This window comes from Eublepharis macularius, chromosome 7 (genome assembly GCF_028583425.1).
Source record: "Eublepharis macularius isolate TG4126 chromosome 7, MPM_Emac_v1.0, whole genome shotgun sequence".
Classification (NCBI taxonomy): domain Eukaryota; kingdom Metazoa; phylum Chordata; class Lepidosauria; order Squamata; family Eublepharidae; genus Eublepharis; species Eublepharis macularius.
The window spans coordinates 108,971,949-108,986,704 of NC_072796.1; the positions used below are offsets into that span (position 1 = coordinate 108,971,949).

The 14,756-nt window shown below is 42.4% G+C and overlaps 1 protein-coding gene across 1 annotated transcript in view; it reads right to left on the reverse strand.

Moving 5' to 3' along the window:
- Positions 1-14,756, reverse strand: part of CDH17 (cadherin 17) — a 48,858-nt gene that overhangs the window by 17,508 nt on the left and 16,594 nt on the right. Inside the window, exons 3-9 of the mRNA XM_054986053.1 lie at positions 11,542-11,631; positions 10,201-10,338; positions 8,216-8,354; positions 6,797-6,955; positions 5,375-5,574; positions 3,520-3,654; positions 1,807-1,957 (exon numbers count right to left, since the gene is read on the reverse strand). Coding sequence (XP_054842028.1) covers positions 1,807-1,957; positions 3,520-3,654; positions 5,375-5,574; positions 6,797-6,955; positions 8,216-8,354; positions 10,201-10,338; positions 11,542-11,631 — 1,012 coding nt within the window. The remainder of the gene's footprint in view (positions 1-1,806; positions 1,958-3,519; positions 3,655-5,374; positions 5,575-6,796; positions 6,956-8,215; positions 8,355-10,200; positions 10,339-11,541; positions 11,632-14,756) is intronic.

Genomic DNA, 14,756 nt, shown 5'->3' on the forward strand with positions numbered 1-14,756 from the left:
TTTTTCTTTCAACACAAGAGTAACAGACTCACCCTTTAAGCTCAGCACTGCTGCTGCTGAACAGAGTGGGCTGAGGAGGAGGAAGGAATCGGATGGGTGGGGCCACCACCCACATGATCGTTTTGCAGAGCTGCCGGAATGCCGTTCAGGGGCGTTCCAGCTCAAAAAAGCCCTGGTTAACACTAACAATGCTGACTTTTTGCCAATATTTCAATATTATACAGTCTATTATCTTTATATAACTAATTATCTTGCAATCAGATTGTAAAATATATCAATATGCAATCATTTTCCAATCTGCAGGACTAAGACATCTTATAAATTTTTTCCATTATAAGCAAAACATTTCCCCCATTTCTCTTCACATTCTTTAATTGGCCTTCTATTTATGTAATTTGTCAATTTGGCCATCAAGGCATTATTTTGTCCTTCCAGATTTCCCTGGTTGGGCATTCTCTTTCTTTCCATTTACTTGCCATTACCACTCTTGCCACCATCAGCAAATATCGAAATAGTTCATGTAATGTTCTGCCCACATTGTCTGGTATAATTCTCAACAGCATGGTCTAGGGTTTCATAACAAAATTGAATCTTCTGAATATCAGCATGTATATCTTTCCAAATTATTTTACTTTTTTCCCATGTCCACCACATATGAAAGAGCCATCTCCTTCCTCACACGTCCAGCATGACCCTACATATTTATTATCCATTTTTTCAATATCTTTTGGTGTAATATATCATCTAAAAAACATCTTATACCAATTTTCTCTGAGTGTTTGGCTTGCTGTAAATTTTATGCCCATTAGCCCATAAATTTGCCCACTGTAAAAATGTTATTCCTTCTCTAAAATGTTGCATCCATTTTATTATACAAGTTTTAACTTGTTCTGTTTCTGTATCATATTGAAGTAAAAGTTTGTTAACGTGGCCCAAAATATTATTCTTTTTCTGCATGATTATCTTCTCAAAATCAGTAAAATCCCTTAATTGACCTCTATAATCCTTAAGAGCTTTCTTCAGTCTAGAGACCACTTGAAGATATATAAGCCATTGTATTTTCTTTCCTTCGTCGCAAATTTCTTGCCGTGATTTTATCTTTCCTTGAGAATTTATCAAGATGAAAAAAAGAGGATTGGCAATTGAGGCCAGGGAGGCTCTCCTGGCCTCAACTAGAGCCAGGGCCTTTTCAGTCATGGCACCAATCTGGTGTAACCCTCTATCTGTTGAGGCCCAGGCTCAACAAGATTTCTTATCTTTTTGCCAGGCTTGCAAGACAGAGATGTTCTGCCAGTCATATGATTGAGACTGAGTTATGGATGAGCCTTCTGGCTGGCCACCTAAGAAGAGGGAATGTAACTCCTCTCTTCCATCTGTAGGACCATTGCAGTTCCTCACCTCTCACACATAGAAACATTTTAGAAATGGATAATATGGGCTGCTGAACTGTAAGTTTGTATGGTTTTAAATGGTAAATTTAATGTAGATTCAAACTATGTTGTTATCTGCTCTGAGCCTGCTTTCGGGGAGAGCATACTATAAGTTAAACAAACAAACAAACACATTAAGAGGACCAAGGAGCCTTAGCTAATACAGAAGGTGGCTGCCCACATTCTGGCATATCTGGGGAGTCGGTTCTCAAAAGCAGATCCAATTAGAATGTGTTATAGTAGTCTAATACTAAATACAAAGTGATAATGCCTTTGCATATTGGAGAAGGATGTTATGAATGACAGTAACCACTGTTTCAGCAGTTTGGATTCTAAACATATGATACATTACATGCCTGGTGTAAGGCTTTCTTACCTACACGTTCGTTCTCCTGAACTTCAAATGTAGCCAGAGCTTTGTCACACACAGGGGGATTATCGTTAATGTCTTGCACTGTGACACTAACCGCCACTGGATGGGCTAGCCACCCTCCTTCTTCATCCTTTGCCGCTACAAAGAATGAATACTGCAAGAGAAACATTACTATTATGAATAACAGCAACATTTTATTTCATGTAATATGAAGGAAAGCTACAATTCCAAAACTTTATCTCAAACCAAACGACCCTTCTCAACGTTACTTTTTAAACTCAGGATTCTCTGATAATGCTCTGGATAGCTGCTTATGCTAAGCAACATCCTGAGTTATTTTTCTATACATCGTAATGATTAAGAGTATGGCTAAATTCTCCCATTTCTTATACCATACAAAGAGAATTGACATCAATGACCTTGTATTTTCCCAAGTCTGTTAAGCCTTCTGTAGTACCCATTAAACAAAACATTTGATATCCTATTCATTAATGAATTTTCGTCTTCAATTGAAAATTCAAATCATATGGCCATTTGAGAGCCAGTGCTCTTACCCACTAAAGATATGGGTACAAGTAGTGAACTTCAGGGAGACTCTGAGGGGGGGGGGGAGATAAAAGTATCCAACTCTTTGTTCCAGGTGCCAACAATGTTCCTAAGTCATGACCAAATGGTACAGAAGTTGCATATCTTGTATTTCTATTATAAAGTTTACTGTTGGTGACAACAACATCCCAGTACATTCTATCCATCCCAACTGTTTACTGAAATCCATATTGTCATGGGTTGGGCTTGCCCAAGCTGATAGTCCAAGCACTAACACGAGGCCAAATGAGCGTTCAAGATTCAAAAGCCAGATCCAGTTCGTAGTCAGAGCACAAGGTAAACACCAGAGGTGTGTCCAGAATCCAAAAGCCATGTCAAGTTCAATCCGTAGGTCAGAGCACAAGAGTGTCAAGTCAAGGTGCAGGCAAGAACAAGATGCAAGGTTCAAGGGAGTGGTTACAGGTCGTCAACACATTGCTTCCACACCTGGCAGTTTCCCCAGACTGGTTTTTTTGGCCAGGTGTGTTTTTCAGCCAGCTGCTGGGGCTCCATCCTAACGTTACTCATCATCGCTCTCCAGCCACTGCCGTTGGCTCAGGAGACGAGCACTGTGCTGTCTCTCCTGCAGTTTCAATCTCTGGTGTTGTCTGCGGCCTTCTTTGGGCATGGGTGAATCTGGGTGGGTGGGTAGAGGCCCTTGGCTGGGCTGTACCTGTAGCCTTGTTGTCCTTGGCTGAGCTTCCCCTGTGGTATTGGGGCCAGAGGGTGCTGGTGCCTCTGCCTCAGCTGCTGGCTGTGAGCTCTGATCCTCCAGCAGCTGTTGTTCTTGATCACCGGCTTCTGCTGAGTCAGGGCTAGGGCTGGCTACACAGAACTCCTCTTCTCCTGAGGAGTCCTGGCTGGCTACACAAGGCTCCTGTCCTCCAGAGGAGACCTCACCCTCACTGAGTCCAGACTGGGCCATGACACATATAGCAAGTAAGGGCCAGGGGGGAAAATCTTTCTCATCTACCTCCCCACCCCCACCAAGCAAGATTCTCCATCTCTAGCCCAGTTTAGAAATTAGAAAATGTAATGCTAGTAGTAACAGCAGCAGTTGTAAAAGTCTTCAAACATTATAGGAATGCTTTCACTTCAAAGATCCTGTGCAGTCCACTTCCATATACTTACTATTTCTCTTTCTTCTCTGTCCAGTGGTTCAGTCACATAAATGTTCCCATCTTGATTAACTGTAAACGGGAGTTTATTAGGGGGTTTCTCCTTTTTTACGATTTCGTATATTGCACCTGGCTCATTCCACTGAACCTGAGCAAAGCAGAGTAAAAATATAGGTTTAAAAACTGAAAGCTCTGATCTTGATATATGGAGGCGCAATAAGGACCTCTTTTATTAATGCTGGGCTATTGGCGTAAATTAGCTACAACTGAGAGAAATGCGGTAAACAGCTATCAACCAACAAAAAGAATGATTATGATACTGGTCTTCCTACAGGTCTACATAAGCGTGGAAGGTGTAAGCAATGTCCCCTTGTAATGACAAAGGATGAAGTGAAATAATTGGGAGTTTGGTCTCTACATGAGTTTGTTAATTGCAATACGGAAGGGGTGGTATATCTTTTCAAGTGTCCATGTGGTCTACTGTATGTGGGCAGTACAACACGCTCCATCAGGATACGTTTAAATGAACATCAATCACGGATAAAAAATTGCGTAGTGGAGGCTCCATTTGTGCAACATTACATATAAAAAACTCATAGAGAAAATGACATACATTTTACAATATTATTTAAGACTAATTCAAGATGTTCAGAGACTGCTGTAAGGGAACTTCGTAGGAAGGAGACCTATTGGATTTTCAGGCTAGGTAGTCTGGTACCAAGAGGTTTAAATGTTGCCAACGACTTCTCACGCTGTCTAGGCTGAGGTGGTATTAAGTAGGGTTCACTTTAAGAAAAGGTTTTCCCCAGTATGAAGGTGTGGTAAGGACAATATTTAATGGTTACCAGCAATGATATATGCTTACAGTGATGAAATGATTGGTTGGTTGGGTATTCAAAAAGGGACATTATGAAGAAGTCATCATGTAAGTGTTACTATGCCGTTTATTATTGTCAGTTATAAAAGCCATATGTTGTATATTATTATTAATTGCTGTATTTTTCTCTAGTGTCTGTACTCTTTGAAAAAGATATTTTGAAACGGGCATTATTATGATCTAGATAACCCGTTAGAGGAATCATTATTACAGAAGAAGCAATATCAAAGGACTGCTCATATATTGGAATCCATACAGTCAGCTGGAGTGAACTATTTATGATTACATTTCACCCTACAAGTTGGATGCATGGTGCTCGGGACCTTATATGCTACTGAAAAGACTAGTGTTTGTATGGTGCTGCATTGCATTTGCACTTTATATCTTTGTGCAATAATAATATTGGAAACACTTAGAGCACTAAGCACTTTATCAACTATTGTAGGAACCTGAAGGTACCAGTGAAAGTGGTTTTCTGACTGTGAATAGAGTTATCATAAGTATTTATGTGATTCAGCAATTAATTACTTCTACTATTTGTGGTGATGATACGTGTTGAGTATGTTATAAATAAATTTTTGAATGTATTAGTAAGATTACGCGGGTGATAATTTATTTGTGGGTTGAGGGTTATTGGCCTAAGACATAAAAGTACAATGCAAGTAAATTTGTATTTTCTCAAGCAAACCACTCAAGGGTCCATGGGGGAGGATACACAAAATAAATTCGTTAAAAGGATTACATGTAGCAACACATGGGAAATTGAAATTTAGGGGTTGAACTCAGAGCTGATGTTTCATCCACTCAGGCAAGGCACATCCACCCCCTTCCTGGATCCAACCAATGGCAGCAAACACTCAGGAGGCAGTGCCACTCACTTCCCCTGCTGCAGCTAGCCTGGAGCTAGTTCAGCCCCTGCAGCTGTCTGGATGGCTTGGGTTGGGCGGAGAACCAGCTGTGCTTTGCTATTCAGCCAATTGCAAGATCCTACCTGGGCAATGATGATGGGGTGTGGCTCAGTAGAATTCTCTGTGATCTTGAGAGGGGGAGGTGCTTTCCAAAGATTTTCCAGCACAGTGACATTTACATCAACATTAGTCCTGAAAAAATTTGCTGACTGTCCTGCCATATCCTGTACCGAAATGTCGAGGAGAAACGTGTTCACATCCTGGGGATTTAACTTACTAGCCCCTAGAAAATTTAAGAGAGCACATAGGGTTCAATGGACTTTATTTAACTGGTACAATATTCACAGGAAGGAAGGAACATCTCAGCTGCTTGAAAAATGATTACGATCAATTAACTCAAGATTCCTCCCCCACTTGTGAGTATAGATACAATGCAAATTCCCTGCAAAGTATGGTTAGTAATCCAGGACCAGTTTCAAGAACATGCATTCCTTCCCCATTCCTTCTTTCTACAGTAAACTTCTTTCTCACTCTTGTTCATGTTAATGATGGCTGAGGGTTACATGTCTGCCAACAATAATCATGGATAAAGCTAACCAAGTTCCCTTGTAATTGCATGATCTGCAAGCAGCAGAAGGGCAAAATGCCCACCCACCAGGAATCTTAGATCTAGATTTTTTAAAATGTCTCATCATGACACATACACACTTCCAGCTAGACAGCAAGAGATACAGAGTGATCTGCGCTACTTTGCTACTTGAAAGCATGGTTTCTTACTGTAATTTTTGAGGGGACCATAGTTAGAATTACTGTGCTTACCACTGGCTCCTTCCAAATGGGCGAACACCTCCTTTGCTCTGGCTTAAAGAGGTGGCTGAAGGTACAGCCTTCATCTGGAATCTCTACCAGCAAGCTGCAGCCAATTTGAGGGAGAGACTGAGCTAAGCTCCACATTTCTCCTTCCCTTTAAACTGTTTAATGGGCCCCCCCCAGCTGCATTGCACTGGTCAGCCATAAAGGGGAGAGTAGCAATTGCTGGGGGGGGGGAACAACTGTGGTTATCCCAGTGCATCTGCATCAATTCAAGGGATCACGGAGGGAGGGGCAGGGAGTATAGCCAAGTGTCCCCACCCACCTCTACCCCACCCTCTGTTGCTTCTGCTGCAGTGGTTCCTTTCCCCACCCCTGCGTGGAAGCAGCCACTGTTTTCTCATTAAATCACCACCCCAAAGCTACTTTTATCCCTGCTGGGGGAAAACTTAAAAGTACCTACAAGTTTTCCACAGCATGGGTAAAAGCAGTTTGGTGGTGGTGATTTTGGGTGGGCTTTAATAGCCCTTCTCTTTCCACTCTGGCCTTTCCCTTTAAACTACAGTCTCAGCAGTTGCATGGCCTAAAACTGAAAAGAAAAAAAAAACTGAGAAGAGAATCATGCAACTACAAGGAAGTCAGAGTTCCACCCTTAATAGCCTGAACTTGGTACTATCAAGAGTAGATTTACATACCGGTAAGGCTTGTAGATATTGCTCCAGTGACATTGTCAATTTGAAAAAGCATCTCAGGGTACGGGCTGGGGAAATGGTGAAAAATGCTGTAGATCAGCTGTCCATGTGGAGTGTTGGGGTCATCGCGATCATGAGCAGTAACATACATGAAGGGCTTTCCTGTTTGGATTAAAACACACAGAGAGACACCATAAAAGGATGGAACCAAACGATGTCATTCTTCACTAAAGGCCATGTGGGGGTGAGGGGTGGCTTCCTGATTTTAAATTTAGCCATCACCCTCTTCAGAATGACAGAGATAACCCAAAGGGCTAGTCTAGACAGGGCATCAGGAAATCTGTGGATGGTTACAATACAGGAAGGAGGGAGTAGGAATAAATGAACAGTTCTCACAATGGAGGGGAGTTAGCAGTGGGGTCTGTATTGGGACCGATGCCGTGTAATTTGTTCATAAATGATCTGGAATTGCAGTGTAGTGACCCAAGTTTGTGGATGATACCAAACAATTCACGATGGAGGCTCTCTAAATTGGGTGAATGGGCAGCAATGTGCAAATGAAGCCCAATGTAGATAATTGTAAAGTGATGTATATTGGAAACAAAAGTCCTAACTTTAAATATAGGCTGATGTGTTTTGAACTGAGACCAAGATTGAAAGAGATCTTGTTGTTGCAGTGGATAGTTGAATGAAAATGTGACCTTCTTGACAGGGTTGCCTTTAGACATTTTAGCATGCCATACAAAATATTAAAAAGTCTCTCAAGACATCTTACACGAGTAGGATCAAGTGAAAGATCTTACATTTGTTCTCCCATTGTGGATACACATGCACTGCTAGGGAGACTGAGTACACTTGAACACAAGACCACACAGGAAGTAAGTCACTTGACTGTCCCCATGTAAGATGTCTTGGGTAGAGAGACTCAAAGTTACATTTCAAACCGGGACATGCACTTCTTGGGCCTCATGACCACTTCTTATCAACTTGGCTTTTGCCCTCCGATTTAATGCCCCTTGAAATTCCATTTTACCTCTATTTCATTTTTCAATCAGTATTGCTAGGTAACAGGCTTGTACATGCGCCACATCACCGAAACATGAGCAGGAAAGACCTATGCAGTACACTTAGATCTTCTTTGGTACTTCCAATGCAACAAAACGCATAGTGAAAAGAAAAGTTGCCCTTCCATTAAATTTCAAACCTGGGGGGGTGGGAATCTAGCCTGTTCGTAATGGAAACATGAATGAAACTTTGGACTCCCTTTGAGTTCTTTAATTCTTCCGCAATTTTTAATGGTCTCTGGCAGCATTGGAAAGCATCACAGCTCAATAATCCCCGTTTAATGTAATATTGTTCAACTTGGCCCTCTAAACAGTGCAAGACAATACTGAATACTCAACTACATATGTAAATACATACCTGCACGGGAATTTTGTCTCACTACTCCATAGTATTTTTCCTGATCAAATTGGGGTGGGTTGTCATTGACGTCTTCAACATTTACAGTGATGGAATATGGGCCTTTCACTATCACTCTGTTTGCATCCAAACCTTCCACCTAAGTTGGGGGAAAGAAAGAAATGATTGAACAAAGACAGTTCATGGTTTCCTTCATGCATGCATTAAGGTAGAACTTCACCTTGCAGGGGATATGGAAATACCGTTGTGCACAGTTTTCTTTTTTCAGTTTTAGGCAGTGCAACTGCTGGGACTGTGGTTTAAAGGGAAAGGCCAGAGTGGAAAGAGAAGGGCTATTAAAACTCACTCCAAACCCAGTTTGGCCAGGGATCCTGGAGGTTTTTTGCCATCTTCTGGGGTTGGAGGAGGGGTCACTGGGGGTGTGGGAGGGGTGGTAGTTGTGAATTTCCTGAATTGTGCAGGGGGTTGGACTAGATGGTCCTGGAGATCACTTCCAACTTTTCTATTCTATGATTCTAAGAAGTTTTAAAAGCTCATAACAAAAGGAAGTTTGGCCACTCATCTTCTTGCAACCCATGTACTAGGCACATTCATCTAGCCATAATGCATAAACCAATCACTCAAAAGGTGTTATCTAGGAAAATCGAAGATTCTTTCTGGGGTCATGATATAGGTAGAGTGATTTGGGGCTGAAATCCCTGTCTCCACTCACACAATCAAGTAATCAGTGGAAGTGGATGCACTCTGTCACTATCTCAAGGCCATAGCCAGGGTGAAGCCAGCTGTCTCACTTATCTGTCTGAAGTACTGGTTCAACCCACTTTACCACATTGCATAAAACAGGGTTTTTTTTGTGTAATGTGAAAGAGTCTATTGAAGAATGACAGTTTATGAGAATATTTGATAATAATCAGTGGTGACTGGTGTTCCCAAACAGTAGTGGTGCTCCAAGCTCCACACACACTTTGCTTGTGCAAAATTCCCTTTTGTGGGTCAGTCTGGCTGTTGTCATGCTTAAATGATCCCAGAAATCCTCCCTTCGCTACTATGACTGAGCATAGCGAGGTGCTGCAAAGGGGTTGGAGTAATTTAAGAAAAGCGAAAGAGCAAGGTTTGGGTCCAGTAGCGCCTTAAAGACCACCTAGATTTCCAGGGTATGAGCTTTCAAGAGTCGAACTCCCTTCATCAGATATCTGACTCTCCAAAGCTCATGCCCTGGAAATCTTTTAAGTCTGTAAGGTGCTACTTGACCAAAGCTTGCTCTTCCACTACAGACCAACACAGCTACCCACCTGAAACTATCCTTGAGGAAAGCATTTAGATTAAGACAATAAGTGTTTGTTGCATGTGCATAAATGATTCCCTTTTTTAAACAAACTGTTCTTATTTCATTCTACATTCCTGAAACTGATAATTCATAAACATTAAAAAACACATAGACAGTTAGGCGTAGGGATGGCTTTCTAGAAGCATCTGTTTGTTATGAGTGAATGATTGGAAAACCTGCACTGTCTTTGAAGCCCTCTATATAGGGCCCCTCCATGCATTTACTGAACATATGGGAAGGGAGAGGAGGCATGAGTGTACTGGCCCTGCCCCCTTCCTCTGTGTAATTGCCAGTTCATGAGCATAGTGCTCATGCACTGAGGAAGGAGCCGCACATATGCACCATCCCTGTGATTGGCAACATTTGGAAAGCAGCAGGGAGGGAACATACAAAAGGACATATCTTTTGTGTGTTCCCACCTTGGAGACGTGGACAGAGGTGCGGGGCCAGCATGCTCAGGTCCACTGTGCCCCATGCATTCAGTGTACCATGCATGCTCAGGCCCCGTGCATTCAGTCAGTGCCTGGCCAGGTCATGTGCAGACAGCTTGCCTTTCCACAAAACCTTCATTGGAAATGAATGGTGGCAAAAAAAGAGAAAGAAAGCAGACATTACAATCTTTTTTAAAAAAATAACCTGTTTCATACATTTGCTTTACCTGTAACTTGTAAACCTTTTTCTTTTCCCAGTCTACAGACCCATTTAGATACAGAATCCCATCTTTTGGTAAAATGTCCATGATGCCTTCTTTTTCACCCGTCAGTCTCAAGCTGGCGACAGGTGGCTCAAACGTAAACTAGTCAATGGGAAGAGAGAGAAATCAGAATCCCAGGGTTGTTGTTTTTTTTAAAAAAAAACTGTCAGATTCCCCTTGCCCTGGGTGGTGTCTGAGAGCCAAGCTACAAGTGACACCTTACACAGGTTGGACACTTGTCAGCTTCCCTCAAGTTTTTATGGGAAATGTAGGCATCCTGGTTTTACAGCTTAGCTCTCCCTTACAGCTGCAAGATCAGGATGCCTACATTTCCCATCAAAACTTGAGAGAAGCTGACAAGTGTCCAACCTGTGTCAGGTGTCACTTGTAGCTTGGCTCTGAGGCTGTCACACCCCACCCACCCAGGGAACCTGCTCCAACCAGACTAAGGTCTCAAAGGTTGGGGAGATCTGCCACACTCTGTCCATCTGTCATTCTGGCACTCCTCTAAGCTCTCGGAAGCAACCTTTCCCTCCTTCCTTTGCCTTTTCTGGGCTAGCCTAACAGAGAATTTCCTGGGGTTTGGCTGCCCTGGGGAGTGATAGGAATCTGAGCCAACAGTCTCCCTTGCTGGGCCTTCCTTTCTCTTGCCCCACCCTTCCCAGAGGTTTTAAGAGGCTGCTTTGCCACACAGATTGCCACACAGATTCTGGCTAACCTTCCTCACGGGGTTGTTAATGAGGGTAAAATGGAGGAGAAGAGAACAATGTCAGGCACTCTGAGTCCACATTGGGGAGAAAGGCAGGGGATACATGAACTAAATAATAATAAAGGCTTTTAATATGAGGTTTTAATCACTGAGTGTATTGCATGGAAGTCTGAGGGCTTTCTCTTTAATTTTCCCAGTGGAAATTGTAGGGAGCACAAGCTTCAAGAAGCTCCAGCAGGTGCTAGGTTCCTTCTATGGCCTGTTCCTGGGGGCAGTCTGCTGCATTATACCTTTCTCCTGAGGTGCATACCAAGCTGGCTGTGAGGTTATGCTGCTGCAGCTGGTGTACCTCTGGGCGTGGCTCTTCCCTTTTCCCCTTCCCCATAGTCCTTGGCTGGGCTGCCTGCCTCAGTATTGCCTGGGAGGAGCTCCTCTGGAGTAGATGAGTATGGGGGTGGGGCAGCCACCCCTGGACATAGTCTTTGGTTTTCTTTTTCCCTTTGGTTAATATTCTATTTTAGAAGCCGTTTTCAAACATCTTTGATCATTTTCATATTTGTTTCAAATGAAAGAGAAGGTTTGAGACGCAATATTACCCGATATAAATATTGCACTCCTGGTTTGTTTCCTTCTTGAACAGAAAAAGTACTGTCCTGTAAAGGCCCACTTAGATCTTGGCAAACAATCTGTGGGAAAGCATGGAATGGAAATAGATTATGAATATGTTCTATATTTATTTATTTCATTTCATTTATAGTCCTCCTTTCTCACTGAGACTTAAGGCAGATTACATAGTTTGAGATTAGTCCAATCAATATCAAGAACATTTCCATTATTCAATACAGAATTGAATAATTGCTGAAACAGAAGATAATCAATTCTAGGACTGACATTAGATAACATGAAGCACAGGTAGTATATAGGAGCGCATATTCAAAGCAATAGATAATATGCAAGGCAACATAGTGGTGAAGTCTATGGTCCCTAACTCATTAGCAAAGCATCAGAGACCCCCCTCCGTACAATATTTCCCTCTTATCTGAGTAAATAGCCTTTTTGAATAATTCAGTTTTGCATTGTTTGTGGAAAGCCAGGAGAGTGGGGGCTCTCCCGACCTCCTCAGACAGGCTGTTCCACGGGGTAGGAGCCACCATAGAGAAAGCCCATGTATGGGCTGCTGTTGATTTTGCTCATGTGCAGGATGGCACCTGCAATAGACCCTGTTCTGATGAGTGAAGCTGCCGTGGAGGGACATAGGGAGGGAGGCGGTCCTGTAGGTATGCTGGGCCAAGGCCGTGAAGAGCTTGGTATGTAATAACCAATACCTTGAATTGAGCATGGTAACTAATAGGTAGCCAATGGAGTGACTGTAGGATGGGAGTGATGTTCATGCTCCTGCTAACAATCAAGCTGCAGCATTTTGCATCAACTGGAGCCTCCTAGTTAACTTAGATGGGAGACCAATGTATAGTGCATTATAATAGTCAAGTTTTGATGTTACCATACCATGGATCCAGGTGGCCAGGTCGGCCGTGTCAAGGTGAGAAGCCATCTTCCAGGTTAGAGTGAGATTGTAGTAAGCATTTTTTGCAGCTGCCTTAACTTGTTTTTCTAGTAGTAGTGCTGGATCCAGTATAACCCCTAAGCTCTTAACTGAGTCTGCAAGGGTCAGATGAACTACTGAAAGCGGGAGTACAATGTCTTTCAAGATCTCTGCCTTCTCAACAAGCATTACTTCAGTCTTGTCTGGGTTCAATTTCAATTTGTTATTTTTCAGCCATTTCACCACAGCTGTTAGTCAGCGAACTAAGATTTCTACTGTATCCTGTGGGGAAGTGCCTACATAGCTATGAATGAGTTCTCCGAAAGGTTTTACATAGAGATTGAATAACACAGAAGATAAGATTGCACCCTGTGGAACCCCACAAGATAGTTCCCATTCTGGAGATAGCTGATCTTCGATGGCAACCCTTTGAGTCCGTTCCATGAGTAACAATTTAAACCAGTCTAGGGCACAACCTTTGATGCCCACTTCGGTTTCTAAGTGCCTCAACAAGATGGCATGGTCTACTATGTCGAACGCTGCAGACAGATCCAGGGGGAGCAATAAGGAGGCATGGCCTTTGTCTATATTCTGATGGAGACCATCCACTAACACTACTAGTGATGTCTCTATCCCATGCCCTGGTCTGAATCCAGATTGGAAAGGGTCTAGAACACTAGAGTTTTCCAACTGTAAGGAAACACTGGCCTATCAATTCAGGATAACTGTAATTCTTTGTGGATGTAGCAGTAGCAGAGGTATTCCATTCCTGGTTGGGGACTGGAACAAGAGGAAGAAATTTGTTTCCAAAAAAGCCTCTTTTGTGGATTTTTGTTCTGAATGTTCCCTAGATGTTTATTTTTATTTTACCAAATTTATACCCCAGCTTTCTGCAATCATGAGATTGTCCTGGTGTCATGTATGCTTGCCTGCATACCTGCCATTAATGTGGGGGGCATTTTGTGCTGATCATAAATGTTTGCGGAGTTTGTATTCTGTACACTGTATTGATCATCTGAGAGTGTGTAAACTGCTAATATGAAATGTACTGAACCAGTGGGGGTTGTCTGTAAGTGTCCTTGGATGCAAGCTGCGGGCAGCGAGCAATGTATTTTTTCTCAGAGACTGAGATGATTTCATTCTGTACTAAGTCTAGCCTAAACTAATCAGTTCCCATGCAACTCTTTAGGGTTTCCGCGCCACAGTGTTAACGGACCCAAAGGGCGGGAAGTTTCCCTATAATTAGCACTACCCCTTTTTGAATACTCACTTCTGCCAATGCATTCATATAGATCACTTGGACTGTATAGATTTCTAATAAAAGTTACTTCAACCAATGCACCTGAGTGCTTGCTGTGAGGGACTTGGGGGTCTACCTGCCAAGGACTGACACCTGGTCTTATCCATGTATAAAAGCAGATTTCTATACATGGATCTATACATGGGATGCTGGCCCCAAAGGAAAAGAAGAAGGTCATAACACACAGTGGATGTGGCAATCTTTTCTGGATTGGTTTACATGCATATACTCTTTTGATCGTGGGTTGATTAGGGTTACACACCAACATGAAGCTTTCATGGGCCAGGAAGGTCATTTACATTACAAACGCCTCTCCTACTCTTTCTTTTCCAGGTCATTGGCATAGGTAGTAAGGGGGGGGCTGGGGGGGCTGGGGGGGCGCTCCCAGCCACCTATGTTAAATTTTCCATGTAAAAATGCAAAATGTGTAAGTAATGGCATTAGCTCACTTTCTTCCTGGTTACTGTTTTCTCTCCAAGAACTTCCCTCCCTGTCATCTTTCCCTTGTCAAGCATTGGAGCAAAGACCTGTCTTTTTCTTGTTGTTTTGAAGACCTTTTTTTTTTAGTTTGTATGACTGCTTAAAATCATTTATGGCTCAATCAACTAAATATGAGAGCTATGAAGTATCAGAATTCCAGGCTCGGATGTGCGTTGTCATTTTAGCTGAAAGCTGTGAAAGAAAAATCACTTTCATGTATTCACTTCAGACTATTGTTGCAATCTGACTTTTGCTAACATTTCCATTCTTGTTCATGGGGGGTGGGGGTGTGGAGGGCAGTGCCATGCCATGGAACTAGCCTGAAGCATTTTAAAAAACATTTTAATAAAAAAGAGAGAAATCCGACTGTCTTTCTCTGATGTAAAATAACAAAAGATTTGAAAACAAAATGCGTAAAAAAAAATTACTTAAAAAACTGGCATACTTATCCAAGCTTCTTTCACTGCTCTGGAAGTCTAAATGAGCTG